At 44.1% G+C, this 19,059-nt stretch overlaps 1 protein-coding gene across 4 annotated transcripts in view; it reads right to left on the bottom strand.

Annotated features, from left to right (window-relative positions):
• The window catches only part of LRP1 (LDL receptor related protein 1), a 494,504-nt gene that overhangs the window by 154,550 nt on the left and 320,895 nt on the right, over positions 1–19,059 (bottom strand). For all 4 annotated transcript variants that reach the window (XM_075337062.1, XM_075337061.1, XM_075337063.1 and 1 more), the window contains 10 exons: positions 14,271–14,365; positions 13,468–13,617; positions 12,125–12,265; positions 8,407–8,532; positions 8,088–8,219; positions 7,216–7,350; positions 6,345–6,474; positions 6,132–6,258; positions 4,430–4,581; positions 3,369–3,493 (listed from right to left, as the gene is read on the bottom strand). In XM_075337062.1, coding sequence (XP_075193177.1) covers positions 3,369–3,493; positions 4,430–4,581; positions 6,132–6,258; positions 6,345–6,474; positions 7,216–7,350; positions 8,088–8,219; positions 8,407–8,532; positions 12,125–12,265; positions 13,468–13,617; positions 14,271–14,365 — 1,313 coding nt within the window. The remainder of the gene's footprint in view (positions 1–3,368; positions 3,494–4,429; positions 4,582–6,131; positions 6,259–6,344; positions 6,475–7,215; positions 7,351–8,087; positions 8,220–8,406; positions 8,533–12,124; positions 12,266–13,467; positions 13,618–14,270; positions 14,366–19,059) is intronic.

Raw genomic sequence — 19,059 nt, 5'->3', positions numbered from 1 at the left:
TAATCTCAGCCAGACAAGCTGAGATAGCTTGGAGTGCCCACACGGCTGCAAAGGCCGGGGCAAAAGACGCGCCCGTGGCTTCATAGATGGATTTCACCAGGAGCTCTATCTGCCTGTCAGTGGCATCTTTTAGCGATGAGCCATCTGCAACCGATACCACAGATCTAGCCGCCAATCTAGAGACTGGAGGATCCACCTTGGGACATTGAGCCCAACCCTTAACTACGTCAGAGGGGAAGGGGTAACGTGTGTCAGTAAGGCGCTTAGTAAAGCGCTTGTCCGGAACCGCTCTGGGCTTCTGGACAGCATCTCTGAAGTTAGAGTGATCGAAAAACGCACTCCGTGTACGTTTGGGGAACCGAAACTGGTGTTTCTCCTGCTGAGAAGCCGACTCCTCTACAGGTGGAGGCGGGGGAGACAGATCTAACACCTGGTTGATGGACGAGATAAGATCATTTACTAAGGCGTCCCCTTCAGGTGTATCAAGATTGAGGGCAACGTCAGGGTCAGAGCCCTGAGCTGCGACGTCCGCCTCGTCCTCCAGAGAGTCCTCAAGCTGGGAACCCGAGCAGCGTGAAGAAGTCGGAGAAGATTCCCAGCGAGCCCGCTTAGCCGGTCTGGGACTGTGGTCTGGGCAGGAGTCCTCCACGTGAGACCTAGGGCCTACCCTGGGAGCGCGCTGCGGCGCGGACCGAGAGGGGCCTGGAGGCGACGATCCAACAGGGCCCGGGGCCTGTGTAAGGACCGGTCTGGACTGCAAAGCTTCTAGCAGCTTGGCAGACCATTTGTCCATAGACTGAGCCATGGGTTGTGAAAGTAACTCAGAGTTTCTCAGCAAAAGCGGCAAACTCTGTCCCTGCCGCCTGGACAGGGGGAGCAGGGGGGTCTACGTGAGCCGAGGGGCCCACTAGTGACCGAGGCTCCGGCTGAGCAAGCGAAACAGGGGTCGAGCATTGCTCACAGTGAGGGTAGGTGGAACCCGCAGGTAACATAGCCGCACAAGAGGTACAGGTCGCAAAAAAACCCTGTGCCTTAGCACCCTTGCTCCTTGTGGACGACATGCTGTTGTCTCCTAGGAGAGTGATCACTGAGGGTATATGGGAAAGGGTATACAGCCCGACCGAACAGAAATATATATATAGAATACGTATCTATTCCGGCACCCTAGGGGGACCAGCACCGGGTGACCGGTGTGGCTTACCGACCGCTAAAAAGCGGAGTGTGTGTCCTCCAGATTCCCTGCCTTAGGTCTCCCAGAGCTGCAGAGCTCTTCCCTGATAATCCTCCACCGGCAGAATGCCAAAAAAAAATGGCTGCCGGAGCTCTCAGGGGAGGAGTGGAGCCGTGGGCGGCGCTAGGAAAGTGCGGGAATCTGGGGTCCCCACAGTGATCAGTGAGGGGGGAGGAAACATACAGGATGCTCCGGCCCTCACATCCGACGTCAGGTCGGCAGTCCCGCCCTTACCCCTGACAGGCAGGCCCGGGGGCGGGATTTTTGCTACTAGGCCGCGATGAAGCCGGGGACTAAATTTAAGACCGCGGCCGACAAGCAGGCGCGGTCGGCGCGGAAGTCCGCCGGTCTTCACAAATCAGCAGCTGCTGCAGCGTCCGGGAAGAAGGCGCTCCATGCACAGTCCCCATGGGGACACAGAGTACCTTAGAGATGCAGGGCCCGGTCCCTGAGGATGAATAGACTCCTGTCCGGCAGATTCCCACAGGGGCTGCGGAGGGAGCACGGTCCCAGTAAATGGATGACCGGTCAGGATCCCACTTCTCCCAGAGCCGCTAAGGGATGGTGAAGGAAACGGCATGAGGCTCCGGCCTTTGTACCCGCAATGGGTACCTCAACCTTAACAGCACCGCCGACGTAGTGGGGTGAGAAGGGAACATGCCGGGGGCCCCGTGGGGGCCCTCTTTTCTTCCAACCGATATAACTAATATGAGAATGCATGAGTGGATGTGTGCCTCCTTCCACACAAAGCATAAAACTGAGGAGCCCGTGATGCACGGGAGGGTGTATAGGCAGAGGGGAGGGGTTACACTTTTAAAGTGTAATACTTTGTGTGGCCTCCGGAGGCAGAAGCTATACACCCAATTGTCTGGGTCTCCCAATGGAGCGACAAAGAAATTTATATTTATGGCTCGCAATTTGTTCCAAAATCCTTGATAAAACCTGAACACCTCAAAGGAGCTTAACAGGAGAAAAGCCAATACTCTACCATCTATGCAGGTAACTGGTGACTAGCTCAAGTGAACATATTATAGTTAGAAAGGAGTATGATCTATAACTTAAAGGGAACCTATCCGTAGATCCATGCCACTCTAAACACTGGCAGCACAAAGCAGAGTGTCAATTCATACAGCTGTGTTTACCAAAGCCAGGAACATGGCAAAGGGTCAAGGTGGTGGTGGTTCTCCTGCAAATTATTTCAAAGCTTGGTTTGATTGACAGGTGTTTCCTTAATTTGTGTTTAACACTAGAAGTCCCAGGAATTTCGAGCTCCATAGAGTTCCAATGGTAGAAATGTTAAATGACCCCTCTCTGGGACTTCTAATGTTAAAGCGAGACCAGACAGTCAAGCCATGAGAGAGAAGCTGATGGGGAGCCACTCTCTTGGGTCTTCTTTACATTTTCGGCTTGTGGTAATAAAAAACAAAACATAGCTGTGTCGAAGTAAGGAGCCTGCCCATGGTCCGCCATCAGGAATCTACTCACTGGTTCTCTATATTTGGACTAAAGGGGGCTTTACACGCAGCAATATCGCTAGCAAGCGTACCCGCCCCCGTCGTTTGTGCGTCACGGGCAAATCGCTGCCCGTGGCGCACAATATCATTAGGAGCAGTCACACGGACTTACCTGCCTAGTGACGTCACTGTGGCCGGCGAACCGCCTCCTTTCTAAGGGGACGGTTCATGCGGCGTCATAGCGATGTCACTAAGCAGCCGCCCAATAGAAGCGGAGGGGCGGAGATGAGTGGCCGAAACATCCTGCCCACCTCCTTCCTTCCTCATTGCTGGCGGCCGCAGGTAAGCTGTAGTTCATCATTCCCGAGGTGTCACACATAGCGATGTGTGCTGCCTCGGTAACGACGAACAACCTGCGTCCTCAACAATCAACGATTTTTTGAAAAGGAATAACGTGTCAACGATGGACGATTTGGTGAGTATTTTCCATCGTTAACGGTCGCTCGTTGGTGTCACACGCAACGATGTCGCTAACGATGCAGGATGTGTGTCACGGAATCCGTGACCCCGGCGATATATCGTTAGATACGTTGTTGCGTGTAACGGGGCCTTTAGTCTAAGCCCTTGTATAGAGGAAGTAACCTGTGTTGTCTCATAAAATGCCTACAGCAAACATTATTTACCCTTCTGTCTGTTTTTGTTGAACACCTTGATATCTTTAAGTTGTACTCCAATTCCAGTTCTCAAGGATACAGACTCTGTAGCATTGTCTTTCTGTCCGCGCTTAATGGAGCCATTAGCATGAGTCCTGGGAGAGAATAAAGAGCATACATGTCAGAAGTCCGGCATCGGACATCTTCAAGCAATGTATACAAAGGCAAAACAACTTCACATTTGTTTTACGCACAAAGTTATAACTCAAGTCTTGTGCACACTTTTTTTGTGGTCTTCTGAAATAATACAGAATCATTTTGATCTCAGCGGGAATGATCAGTCTGCGCTAAAGGAAATGCTCATTACATATAGGTGTAACATAAAAAATAAATAAACCGTGGCGTACACACTCCATAACTTTAAAACAATCTTTTATTCATATGCCGGACAGAAGATACAGACACAAACAATTACGTGTTTCATCTTACAAGCACTCAAGTCTGGAGGAAACGCTTGTTAGTGTAAAATGGCCGCCGCTTCTGAATTTACTGTCTGGCAGATTAATAAATTTACTGTTATGGGGTGAGGGCCACAATTTATTCTTATTTTTGTGGATTTACTGAAGAACTTCTGGCATTTTGAGCTCCGCCACACACTTATTATAGCCGCCTCAAGATTTATACACCTGAGGAACGCTCCAGGTACTAGATTTAACCTCCAAGACTAGCGCCTAGCCAATCTCTTCATCTCAGACTATAAACTGAACATAACTATACGGTATCATAGGTGAGATGTGCATTAGGACTGTCTTTTAGAATAAATCTGGCAGGAATACATCAGGATGAGGCGGTCCGATGTGGATATACATTATATTACTGGGTATATGCAGATATCGGCTACTGCTAATATAGGAGGCTCCCCTCTATCTGCCTCATAGAAGAGGTCATCATGCCAAGACAAACGCTTTCAAAATACTTTACAGTGGTAAATAAGGAGCATACATTCATTATAATAAGAGCGTACAGAACATTACCATAGACTGGATGGGCAGTGAGAATGCATTAGGAAGAACATCGCCGAGCGTCCTCACCTGTCACTCCAGTAGATGTAATCTTCAAAGACAGACACCGAGAACATGTCCATGTTGTTGTTGGACAGCACAACCTCTCTGTTCTTCCCGGTTTCCAAATCGACTCTCTCAATTTTATCAGTGCGAGCATCACACCAGTACAGCTTTGCTTCCTGCAAGACAAGCGACACTGAGCTCTGCCCCGAATATATACAGTACATTAGTACAAATATATGTGGAAGAGTAAACCACTCCACTGCCCAGAGAGTGGCCATATAAAAGCACGGACACATACCCAAAAGCCCAACTACGGGAGCACTTTAGGGTTTGTGTATGCACGAGAGATCCGCTGATGTGTGGGGGCAGTGGATCTGTACATGGATTAGCGCCATTGTCATTTACTAGGACTAATGTGAGGCTTTTCTAAGCAGAACCTATGATAAGAATGAGCATACTCATCCATCTAAGGCTACAAATTCTGCACCAGTTTTTCTGTGGAGCATGGAAAGGTGTAAAAATTATGCTATTCACTTACATAGCGTGAAATGTTAGGGAATTTAAGCACAGAATAAGATCTCCCTGTAAATTGGGCCTTCGCCTTGGGATTGCTTTTATATATAAAGTCACATACAGAATTACCCTCATTCAGATTCATAGGATATTTCCAAAATCAACACTTATTGCCTACCCAAAGTCTATAGGATCAACCCTATTAAAAGGGAACCTGTCAAAAGACATGGTGACTATAAGCTGCGGCCACCATCAGTGAGCGCTTATATACAGCATTCCAGAATACTGTATATAAAAGAGCATAGGCTATGCTGTAGAACGTAAAAATCACTTTTATAATACTCACTTAAGGGGCAGTCCGGTCCTATGGGTGTCTCTACTCTCCGGTCTTGTGTCTCCTCTCTGGCGATTGCTGTACTCCTTCGACTCAGCCTGGTATGGTTGACGTGTGCTACATCATCTACACAAGCCGGCATTGTGGTCCTGCACAGGCGCGCTTTGATCTGCCCTGCTCAGGACAGATCAAATTATTGTAGTGCACATGCGCCGACGGTCTTTCATCTTTCCTCGCACCTGCGCATTACAGTACTTTAATCTGCCCTCAGCAGGCAAGATTGCAGTGCGCTTGCGCAGGATTGTAATGCCGACTTGTGTGGAAGACTTAGGACACGTCATCCATACTGGGCTGGGTCGAAGGAGGACATCGATCACAGCAGAGAGGACGCCAGACCGGAAAACAGCGACACTCATCAGACTGGACCGCCCCACAGGTGAGTATTATAAAAGTCTTTTTTACATTCTACAGTGCAGCCTGGGCTCTTCTATACAGTATTCTGGAATGCTGTATATAAGGGTTCACTGGTGGTGGCCGAAGCTTATAGGGGCCAAATCTGGTGACAAGTTCCCTTTAACTTTGAATGGTGCAGCAGCAAGAATGAATGGCCACCTTTATGTGTGGGCTAACGGGAGCCCTGTTCTCATGATCAGGCTGATCCTGTGATAAGATATGATGCCGGTAATATTGCTTGAATCCAATTCAATGCTCAATACGTAGAACAATACACTGGAGTCATATTTTTGCTTTAGGACAACCATCAGGGTATTACATGTGGTATTAGCAAAAAAGGCCAAATATATACGGTAAGTTTAAAACTTTAATAAGTCTCCCTTTCATAGAAAATCAGAGTCCCATCATATGTAATAACTATCGTACCTCATAATCTATTGAGACTCCATTAGGCCAACTGATGCTGGACTCTACCAGGACGGTTCTTCCACTTCCATCTAGGAATGACCTTTCAATACGAGGGAATTGCCCCCATTCAGTCCAAAACAGATAACTAATATAACAAAAAGCCAAGAAAGCAAAATCAGTAACATAAAGCGGTTAATATTACTATTTCCATTGGACATGAATGCCCATTACCCTTTCTCGGGATGGACAGTAATGGCCCGGGGCTTGTCCAGCCCCTTAGATATGACAACATAACGGAAGGAACCGTTCAGACGAGCCACCTCAATAACATCGAAGCCTTGATCTGTCCAGTAGATGTTTCCTGTAGAAAAAAGGAAGGAGTAGGCTGAAATGGAAGTAAAGAATTGTAAGGAGCCAAGTTTTGCATTGACACTGTCTGATCAGATCTGGAACTGAAAAAGCTCTGCGGCCTCAGTAACTGCTCTTCCAGTCTTTTTCCATGGCATGCTTGTTAAACAAAATACTCGTATTAAGAATTTATGTGTCTAATCACATCCAGACAGTGGGGTGAGCCAGGAGTGTTCCTATGGGGAATCAATACAAAGGATCAATACTAAATGATTTTTCAATGAATCAGCACACACCCTTAATCATCATGTCATTTTTATGTCCACAGTTCTGTGCCAATTAATTCCCTAATATATCTAGATGGCAGCCAGAGCTTTGTTTTTCTGACACAGATATAAAGGGGTTGTCCAGCATATACATTTTCACTGGCCTCAGCGATGACGCCTACACGGATTTCACTCAGTTCCACCATCTTTGAATGGACAGCCGTGTACATGATCTAAAATGTCATTCACTCCAAACAGGGGACTAGGGCACAAGTTCTCATCACCGGGTGGGGGTCCCAGTAGTCGGCCCCACCAATTAGAAACTTTCATAAGGAAGAACCCCATTTAGGAACGGTTCTAATAGTAAGACTCTATTTTTTACTGTGCATGTACTAATTATACTGAAACTGCCAGGAATGAGCCAGGTTTACTATCTATAGGTGACATCAGATAGGAGAAGCTTGATCATAAGTAGTATCACGGCCAACCTGCGATCCAGTCTACAGCGATTCCCTCCACTCGGCCAATGCCATTGGTAACCACGTCCTCTCGCCAGGTCTGGTCTCGCTTGGCTCTACTGATGGTGCTGAGCCCCATATCCACCCAGTAGATTGTGTCATTTTCTAAGTATAAAAAACAACTAATAATTATTACATTACCATTACACAAAATACAAAAAGGTAAAAAGTGACATACAAAGGAATGATACTATTCTCAAAGGTTCATGAAAGGAAGGGTAAATTTACTGCCCCCCCTACATATTAGGCAAAAGGTAACCGAACCTGACAGGAAGGGTTGACATAGTCATAGAGCCCCCACCTGTACCCCTACATATGGCGGTGGGGGAGCAAACCATCCAGACTGCTGCATTTGTTTTCCATGGAGATAATCTGCGTACAGAAGCGTCTGAAAACAGCTCCCGCACAGGGTATAGGGTTCCTATATATTGGGGATGGGGTTAGTTTTCTCCTAAATGAATGTTTTGACAACAGTTCCCTAATCTGTGTGTGTTAAGGGGGGGTTTTAGCTGACAAGACACCTATCTTGACCTTGCGATAAACATGCATGATTGTCTCAGCCAAACATTCATGTTTATCCCAATGGGGAGAGGAAGATCAGTCATTTCCACAAGTGTCTGGTAGAAGCTTATTCCTCTAAAATGAGTGGAGATGCCCAGTTCTCGTTTCTCCTGACAGCTATCAAAAAAGAAAAGCCAAGAACTCCCTGCTTTACACATTAGATCCAATATGTATGATCAGCCATGGACCAATGTCAAGAATGATGGTTGGACGATCTGAAAACCATTAAAATACAGCAAAGAATACTGAAAAGAATGCCCTGCTAACTAGGGGAATCTTACCAGCATGGAAATCCATCCCAACAGCCAGGGAAGTACCAGATACCGGAACCAGAGCATCAGACTTATCAGTTGGGTCCAAAGGAATTCCCCGTATCCCTTCATGTACAGAGTACAGCAAGAAGGAGCCGACTCCTGAGAAAGCAGGGCACACAATATATCAGACATTATTATGTCCACTTATGTGGCCCACCATGAACAAAGAAATGAGCCACAGATGTCTGCTGAAAATAGCCAGAAATCGTTACATACCCTCATAATATAAATTGATGTCATACAATTGGGCAAGTTAGAGGACAAGCAGTAGGACGTCAGTACTCACCCTCACATGTCTGCTGCCCGATTTTCAGGCTGTAGCCAGCGGTGCACATACATGATCTCGTTGTGGAGGAGGTTGGAAGACACAATTGGGAACAATCTCCATTATTGACAGAGCAGTTGTTGGTTCCTAAAATGGGAAGTTACACAAAGAAGAACTCAATGGACAAGTCAGAAGGAAAAGACCACTTCCATTATTGCTAGTGTAAGGGGGTGCTGGACTCGTCACCCCGCCCCTGAAGACCTCAGGCAATGTACAGAATAGGGTACATATTGTTGATGTGTTTATGCTAATGTTGCCCCATGTGGCCACTCAGTGGTCAGTTTTGGGTACTGCTCCTTGGCAAGATGTTAAACGTCGCCTAGCGATAGGAGTAGCCAAACAGAAAATTGTTAAGACCATAAGACCACTGGGAGGGGTTAGGGACAATATATATATATACACATACATACACACACATGCATACACATTATATATATATATATATATATATATATATATATATATATATATATATATACATACATACATACATTATATATATATATATATATATATATATATATATATATATACACATACATATATTATATATATATATACACACATATGTATATATATATACATACACACACACACACATATATACATATATATATATATATATGTATGTGTATATATGTATATATGTGTGTGTGTGTGTATGTATATATATATACATATATGTGTATATAGTTAGGAGAAGAATACTCCAAAATACCATCATAACAGTAAGGTTGAGCCCAGATTTTTCTGGGACACAACCCAATTAGCACAAACTCATAAACTTATTAGAAAAAGAGAACAAGAGTTTTTAGAGTGCACAAGTAACAAAATTTTATTAATACACACAGGTGGGGGAAATCCAAACAGTCATTTAAAAACATGTAAAAACATTAATGGCGGTTATCCCCTACATTGGGACATAGTGCAAAAATGCATCGTCAGTACATGAAACAAATATACAGCACGTGTTAAATGGAGCGGAGGTGACACCTGGGTATTGTTTAAACAGGCCGCAAAAAAATGGCGCTTTGTCAGGTCATATTACAAAAAGGTTCCCTATTTAACACCAGACCTCAGGACGTGTCAGTACATGGCATAACATGATAACACACTTATTTATACATACAAAGGTACTACATTGGATATCAATTAATGTGTTGCCACGACACTCCCAGGACATTCTGATGAGGAAACATACTGCATTAAATGAATGCGGCCATGAATAAGTGAAGATCCCAGTCATTAACCACACACATAAAAAACACTGCAAGGTCGCCCATTACCAGTATAACCAAGTGAGGGGGAGCGAACCGCCAGTAGCTGCAGCCTCAAAGGGACCTACGTACGTTTCAACAAAATTTTATTAATACACACAGGTGGGGGAAATCCAAACAGTCATTTAAAAACATGTAAAAACATTAATGGCGGTTATCCCCTACATTGGGACATAGTGCAAAAATGCATCGTCAGTACATGAAACAAATATACAGCACGTGTATTGCTTTTCTTGTGGTCACCGTTATGTACATAATGGATCATACATATTATATATATATATTTATATTTCATGTCCCATTTCGGGATCATACCTATTGTTCATTCTGATTTTGCCATTTGCTCTCTCACCTGTATCCTTTGTCCTTTTTATTTATGTTTTTAACTGTTTTTAATCTGCCTCTATTGTGTGCATCTCTCCCCATTGTTCTGGCTCATCTATTGATTTATGCATGTCCTTTTTCAATAGGACTTAGAAAATGATCACATGCCTGCCGTTTGGAATTCATCACGTTTCCTCAATCATATGAACAACTAATTTTGGATTCCCTTGTATGATGTGGTCTTATCTTTTTGTAAAACCATGCATGTTATTTTGTTACTGTATATTGCAGGGTGATTTGTTTACACTTGCCACGATATCCGGTTGTCTTGGTGCGATCGCATCTGTGGCCGTTCGTGCTCGCGTAGCTGGGGCCATCTGCACGTCGCGCGCATGCGCGGGAGCCTTGGTGACGCGTCCCCGCTCCCGCGCATGCGCGAAGATGACGTGATGGCCGTCATCTCGCGGGATTTCGTCCGGCACCAGGTGCGATTGCCGCGAGCGAGACTTCCGGGTCCGCGGCAATCACTACGGTATATTTAAAAGCCAGTGACAGGGGAATGACGGCACCGTACGCCTCTTCCCTGATGAAGATTTGAGACATTCAATATCGAAACGTACGTAGGTCCCTTTGAGGCTGCAGCTACTGGCGGTTCGCTCCCCCTCACTTGGTTATACTGGTAATGGGCGACCTTGCAGTGTTTTTTATGTGTGTGGTTAATGACTGGGATCTTCACTTATTCATGGCCGCATTCATTTAATGCAGTATGTTTCCTCATCAGAATGTCCTGGGAGTGTCGTGGCAACACATTAATTGATATCCAATGTAGTACCTTTGTATGTATAAATAAGTGTGTTATCATGTTATGCCATGTACTGACACGTCCTGAGGTCTGGTGTTAAATAGGGAACCTTTTTGTAATATGACCTGACAAAGCGCCATTTTTTTGCGGCCTGTTTAAACAATACCCAGGTGTCACCTCCGCACCATTTAACACGTGCTGTATATTTGTTTCATGTACTGACGATGCATTTTTGCACTATGTCCCAATGTAGGGGATAACCGCCATTAATGTTTTTACATGTTTTTAAATGACTGTTTGGATTTCCCCCACCTGTGTGTATTAATAAAATTTTGTTACTTGTGCACTCTAAAAACTCTTGTTCTCTTTTTCTAATATATGTGTATATATATATATATATATATATATATATATATATATATATATATATATATATATATATATATACACATACATATATATATACACACACACACACACACATATATATATGTCAGAGACAAGGTTTAGATAGGTAGAGAATAGGGTAAAGCAATGTTCAGAGAGAATTGGAATTGGTAGTGTGCAATCCAGCAAATATCTAGGTTCGAGGACAGGTGTACGTGGCATGGCCCAAAACCTGACAAATACACTGTGACGTAGGACGCAAGAGTGGAGTGCTCTATCCCACCGTAGTGAGTATAAGACCCCCAGCCTGGGGATTCTGGGTTCTAACTGTGTGTCCAGTAGTATTAGTCCTATATCGGAGGGCTGGTATAGACTTAGGCAACCAGGTCGTCACGGAGAAGCTAAGTGAACGAACGTGGTCCGTCGGCAGTGCAGGTGGGCAAAAACTGTTAGTTGGAACGGGGCCTTTTAAGGCTGGGCTCAATCATGGCTGAACAGGAATTTATGACTTTACTAGGTGGAAGTAAAGTGTTCCGTGCCTACAATGTTCAAGTCTTGTGCCCACAGTAATGATGTGACTGAAGTATTGTGCGTAACTGCTAGTAAAAGATTGTTAAATAGGAAAATAGGATTCTGTGTCCATCAATCCCTGGTGGGAGTCTCCTGGATGGTTGGAGGACCTGCCTGAAGGTATGGCTTGCACACATAAAGTCCACCCACCCAACCAGAACCCCTGCCAACCACCCCTATCCATTTGCTCTGTAGAGAGAACCGGGACGGGCCAAAGTGAGAGAAAGGTTGCATCACAGCAGCAGTACAGAGTCCCGCATGTGGCACCAGACACCCCTCTACACTAGTATATTAGATGATGCCACAGTCTCACCACTACCTTTCTGGATCTCCTCATCATAAACCTTCAAGTGCATGACTTGATTGGTGTTTTGACGCAAGACCCTTGGATCTGACCCATCCTTCTTATTGCAAGTTCCCATTTTGTCAGAAGCATGGTCTGCCCACCACAGTTTGTCACCTGAGGAAGAGACTTTTATTAAAGACTGGTTCTGGCAATATATTCTCTATAAATTCAATAATAACAGTAAATGTGTGCTAAATCAGATGTTCTGAAATAGATATTAGCTCATTACAAAACAACTACGGCAACACAATGTCCAAGTTTTTTCCCATATAAAAGATAAACAATACATCCTATTTTTAAAATAAACCCCATTATACAGATCTGTCACCAGGTTTTTGCTCCCCCATCTGAGAGCAGCATAATGTAGAGACAGATACCCTGATTCCAGTGATGTGTCACTTACTGAGCTGCTTACTGCAGTTTTGATACAATGTCTGTTTTTTCTCCTGCATATCTATCAGTTCTCTGAATGCTGAGTTCTGTATACCCCCGCCCATACCACTGATTGGCAGCTTTCTATGTACAGTGTGAATAGGCAGACAGCTACCAATCATTGGTGGGCGTGGAGTTATATAGCACTCATGAATATGGAGGACTACATGGCCGCAAGCTTACTATAATCTCCAGATTGTAAACATTAATTTTTATCAAAACTACAGAAGGCAACCCAGTAAGTGACCCATCACTGAAATCAGCTTGTCTGTAAATTATTCTGCTCTCAGATTACAATAATGGCTGCAGAGATGAGTAAGGCCCCACCCTTCACATGTCCGTATAAAAACATATTTGTGTGTATAATTTTAACAATATGTGTCCTCCATGTTTTTTCAATATGGATATAGAAAATGAAATTACAATACTTTCAAAGTTAAACACCGATAGCACACGGATGGCACATTGATGTCATCCGTGTGATGTATGTATTTACACAGACCCATAAACGTCTATTGGCCCATCAGTGCTGCCAGAAAAAATGGACATATCTCTGACTCAAGTTTTGTTCACATAGAGAAAGGATCCGTGTGAAAACACAAACACGTGAAGATCACCATAGGTCATAAAAGGTGCGTATGGTATCTGTAAAAAAAAAGTGTCACATGTATGGATGCCACACACAAACACTCACATGAGTGAGGTTAAGCAGTCATAAGCAGATAATGTCATGCAGGGGAGAAAAGAACACCTCCTCTGCTCCTCACTGATCTCTGCAGCTTAGGTGTAGACATGCAACCGAACTGATTACCCCTCAGTTACCCACCCCTCTAAGTAAACCTAAGCTGAACAGAATCCTAAAAAATATTATTTAAGTACTTTACCCATTATCGCCAAAGCTGTTGCTTTTCCCAGGTAACTTTTCATTGTAAGTGATGCTTCCCTTCCCATTCCATTCAGGCTACATCTATTGATGGTCCCGTCACCAGAATTGATCCAGTAAAGCTTTTTCTCAAGGTAATCAATTGATAAGCCTGCCAGAGAAAAAAAATAACTTATTAAATAGAACATACTACTGTATAGTACATCTCAGAAGTGAGTACACTCCTCGCATTTTTGTAAATATTTTATTACATCTTTTCATGGGACAACACTGAATATATATGACACTTTGATACGATATAGTCAGTGTACAGCTTGTAAAAGTGTAAATTTGGTGTCCTCTAAATAACACAACACACAGCCATTAATGTCTAAACTACTGGCAACAAAAGTGAGTACACCCCCTATATGAAAATGGCCAAATTGTGCCCAAAATGTCAATATTTTGTGTGTCCAGCATTATTTTCAAGCAACTCTTGGGCATGGCGTTCACTAAAGTGTCACAGGAGCCACTGGATCCTTTTCCATCCTCTATGACCACATCACGGAGCTGGCGGATGTTACACCGCTATACAAGCTGTACACTGGTACACTAACCGTCTCAGATCTTCAGTGTTGTCACATGAAAAGATATAATAAAATATTTACAAAAATGTGAGGGGTGTACTCACTTTTGTGATATACTATAGTTCTATACAGACATTTTAATATGTGAACCAATCTCTGTGAAATGGGCATCAGATATCCACACACTTCTAGCTAAGGATCGGTAAATAACTGGGGAACTTTAGCTTTAAATTCTCACCGACTGGTCCCTTCTGTTCAGTAAAGAGGACTCGCTGCTCGGTGCCGTCCATATTAGCCATGCTGACGTTGTCCCCATCTGTCCAGTAAAGCTTACTGAAAGGAAAGACGCTGATTATTTCATGTCCAGCCACATGTGCCCAGAGACGGAGGAGCAGCACACACCACACTGAGGCTATTATCGAAATTGAACGTGGACACAAACCACAACCATTCCTCCATATTCCTGACCATGATTACCGTGTGCACGATTACTAGGATGACAGTAAGGAAATAGCAGCCACCCACTGGAGGAATAGTTCAGTGTTTTCTAGACCTACACATGATCAGTTTACAATATTAAACCCTAAATAATATTAGCGCTCTGAAGATAGCAGAACACATGCCATCATGAACAATACTAAGCTAGTCACTAAAAGAACAGACTATATGGGACAAAACTATTGGGGCAATATAGGATTCAAAAACAGTTGTAGAACCCTTGTCTAGTGGCCACGTTGGCTGTTTGTGAGAGACGGACAAGAGCCCTGCTAACGTTTTCTTAAGTGGAGGTCTCCATGGTGGTGCCTCATCTGATTAGCAGGACCGACATGACATCATGTGTGTCACCTCAACAATGGTGTTGTGCCAGGCCCATAATACAAAAGAATGAGCGGAAAAAGATCACAGGGCTCTGGGCCTCCAGCCGTGGACTACCAACAAAGCCACTGGACAACAACTGTCTTGGGTATCTTTTCCCAATTCTAGTCATGATACTATTGTCCATATCTGTCCTTCTTGCTATTCTCCTGGTGACAAGCAGACCGAGGGACTCTGGTCCAGCAGCCATGTTCATAATCTATTGCCGATGAACCAGGGTCATGTGAATCGTTTTGCTCAATTTTAATTTGGAAACACTTTTAATCCCAGATTTCAGGTTTTTCATTCAATCCTATTCCTACAGGTGTATTACATCCATCCCTGTACGTTTTAACGAATATTTGTGCTAGAAAGGGTCATTTTAAAGAGGTAATTTTAAAGCTCACAGATACCAGCGAGGTCCTGACATAGGAGCCACCGCTGTAATAATTCCATTCATGACATTTCTTTCCACCTAAATATAACACTGTCAACTGTGAGTCATATTATTAAAAAGTGGAAGTGTTTAAAATCCAGAGTAAAGGTATGTGCGCACACTACAGTTTTGTTTCTCCAGTAAAAAATGCACTCTCTGGCAGAAAAACTCAAAAAAAGCATACATTTTTACAGCGTTTTGGTGCATTTTTGTCGCGTTTTTGGTAATGCGTTTTTAAAAGGAGAAACAAAATATGATAGGCTAGGATAAGTGATAGCTAGAATTGATGGATAGATAGAAAAAATAGAAAAAAAATATAGCATAGATAGCAAGAAAGAGTATATAGAATAGATAGAAAGAAATAACAGAATAGCTCGATAGATAGAGGGATAACCAGCTTGACCAGCTGTTGGTTTTTTTTTTAATTTTTTTTTATATAAAAAAAAAAAAAATAAAATATGACATGGAGTACCCCCCATTTTTCATATAACAGTAGCAGCTGTGGGCTGCAACCCCCAGGTGTCTGCTGAACCTTGGCTGGTTATGAAGAAGTGTGGGTATCCCACCCTTTTATTTTTTTTTTATTTAATTATTTGATTTATTTTAAAGAAAAAAAACACAAGAGTGGAGTCTTCCCCATTTTTCTAAAACCAGCCAAGAAGGTGTAGCAGACAACTGGGGGCTGATATTATTAGGGAGGAAAGGGCCATGGTTATTTGGTCCTTTCAAGCCTAACAATAGCAGCCCTCAGTCGCTATAAAAGTGGCGCATCCATTAGAGGCACTATTTCTGGCGCTGGAGCCGGTTCTTCTCGTTCCCCTGATGCAGTGGCAATCGGGGTAATAAGGAGTTAATAGCAACCCATAGCTGCCAGTAAGTCCTAGATTAGTGATGGCAGGAGTGTATGAGACATTCCATCACTAGTCAGTAAGTGAAAATAAATAAACACAAACACTCCAAAAATCCTTTATTTGAAATAAAAGACAAAAAAGCACCCTCTTTCACTATTTTATTAACCACAAAAACACCCCTGCAGGTCCGACGTAATCCACACGAGGTCCCATGACGCTTCCAGCACTACTACATCTGACAATCACAGGAGCGCCATAGAACATGACTGCCCACTGTGAGCTCCACACAGCAGCTGAAGTGAGTCATGCTATCAGCGGTGACTTCACTCAGGTTAGCCGCAGCCACAACTAGAGTCCTCCACATGTGACAGCATATCACCCGAGTGACTGAAGTGAGCCATATGATCAGCGGTGATATTACTCAGGTGGTTTCCGGACACAGCTTGAGTCCTCCACATGTGACAACAAATCACCAGAGTGACTGAAGTGAGCCACGCGACCAACACAACGTCACTCAGGTTAGTCGCAGCCACAGGGTGTCAGAATGAACTCGGGTGAACCCCTGACTTCACAGCTGAGTGCACCGCACTATCGTGGGTATCGTGGCTGTGATGTCACGGGTTCTCTCGAGTTCATTCTGACACTGTGTTGCTGTGACTAAGCTGAGTGATCTCGCAGAGATCGCCCGACTCACTTCTGTCACTTCAGAGCAGGAGTCCACCACCTGTGATCGCAAATAAGGCTGCGACTGAAGTGAGCCGCAGGTGGAGAACTCACCTGAAGTGAGTCACCTCACAGCGGGCAGACATGCTCTATGGCTGCTCGCTTTGTCATATGTAGCAGTGCTGGAAGCATCGTGTGATCTCGTGTGGATTACGTCCGACCTGCAAGGTTGTTATTGGGATTAATAAAGTGGTGAAACAGGGTGCTTTTTTGTCTTTTAATTCAAATAAAGGATTTTTGGGGTGTTTGTGTAAATAAACACTTTCACTTACAGATTAGTGATGGGTGTCTCATAGATACTTGCCATCAGTAATCTAGGACTTAGTGGCAGCTATGGGCTGATATTAACTACTTGTTACCCCGATTTGATTTTCACCACACCAGGGCCATCGGGAAGAGCCTGGTAAAGTGCCGGGACTGTCACATCTAATGGATGCGGCAATTCCGGGTGGCTGCAGGCTCATATTTTTAGGCAGGGGGGCAGTCTAATAACCAGAGGCCTCCCCAGTCTGAGAATAGCAGCCCCCAGCTGTGGGGCTTTATCTTGGCTGGGTATCAAAATTGAGGGAACCGCACGCCGTTTTTTTAAAATTATTTATTTTACTGTATGATATAGACCCCCCCACTGGCGTCTGTGATTGGTTGCAGTCAGACAGCTATCATTCAGCGTGGGGGTGCATCTAACTGCCACCAAACACAGCCACCGGTGAGTGGGGGAAGCAGTGAATATGTATGAGCCTAATGAGTGGCTCCGAAAGAAGAATGAGAGGTAGCGGGAGCAGTGTGATAGCCATGCTGGTGATCGGTGAGTATGAAGCACTTGCTCATACCCCTTTGTGCTGGATTCTTGTCCTCATAGACTTTATATGGGGACCAGCATCTGTCCAGATACCGGGGATCAATCCCCCGCCGACTCAGAGTCAGCAGGAATTGATCTGCCAGTCCTCCGAAACGCAGGGGGCAAAAAAAAAGAATTGAAATGCTGCTTCTTTTTTCTTCAACAAAAACTGCGGGCAAAAAAAGAAGCAGTGTGCGCACAGCCTTTCTGAATTCTTGTAGACTTTGCTGGGAAAGGCAATGCATGCAGTTTTGGGCAACAAACTGCACCCAAAAAAGCGGAAAAAAACACGGCAAAAACGCAGCATGCTCAAAGGGCCTAACTTGGAGTGCAGGCCATGTAAAGTTACATAGTGGAGTTACTGAGTGATAATTAGCACAGGACATGAAAAGCACTAATGCAGTGCTGACTCAGTAACTGCAAACCAAACCTCCTCTGACATTATCGTGAGCACAAGCAGCTGCATGACTGCCTTACATCACCAAGCACAATGCCAAGCAGCACAACTGGAGCAGAGGGAACCCTGTTCTGTGGAAGGACGAATCACACTTCTCTATTGGACAATTCTGTGCTTCATGAATACTAAGAGAATTACCCATCTGACTGCATTGCGGAAAGTTTGGTGAAGGAGGCATAAATAATACAATGGGGTTTATTTTCAGAAATTGGCCGGGACTCCTTAGTTCCAGTGAAGGGAACTCCTAATGCTTCATCCTACCAAGGCATTTGTTTACACCTGTATACCTCCAACTTTATGGCTAGTGTTGAGCGAGTAGTTAACTATTTTTACTGACTGTGGTGTTAGAGTGTACTATCCGCTACTCGCATATTCGTTACGAGTAGCGGATGCAATGTAAGTCAATAGAAAATACTCGCTAAGTAGCGTGTAACCCGAAAGCCGTACTATTCGCTACTTGCAAGAAAAGTATGGCTTTTGGGTTACTTGCTATTATAGCGAGTATTTTCCATTGACTTACATTGTGCCTGCTACTCGTAACGAATATGCGAATAGCGGACAGTACTTGCTAAAAGCATAGCGAGCAGGAATAGTCAACTACTCGCTCAACACTAGTGAAGGCCCTTTTCTGTTCTAGGATTACTTTGATCCGATGCACAAAGCAAGGTTCATAAAGACATGGTTGTAGGAGGTTAGAGTGAAAGAACATAACTGGCTGTACAGTCCTGACCTCAACCCCATCAAAGAATGAAGAATGGAGATTGCGATTCAGGTCCTCTACCCCAAAATCAATGTCAGACCTCACAAATACTCTTCTGAATAAATGGGCAAAAATTCCCACTGACCCTCTAGAAAATCTTGGAATTA

This window comes from Anomaloglossus baeobatrachus, chromosome 2 (assembly GCF_048569485.1).
Source record: "Anomaloglossus baeobatrachus isolate aAnoBae1 chromosome 2, aAnoBae1.hap1, whole genome shotgun sequence".
In the NCBI taxonomy this organism is placed as follows: domain Eukaryota; kingdom Metazoa; phylum Chordata; class Amphibia; order Anura; family Aromobatidae; genus Anomaloglossus; species Anomaloglossus baeobatrachus.
The sequence above is the reverse complement of the archived record's forward strand: the minus strand, read 5'-3'. Positions and strand labels throughout refer to the sequence as shown.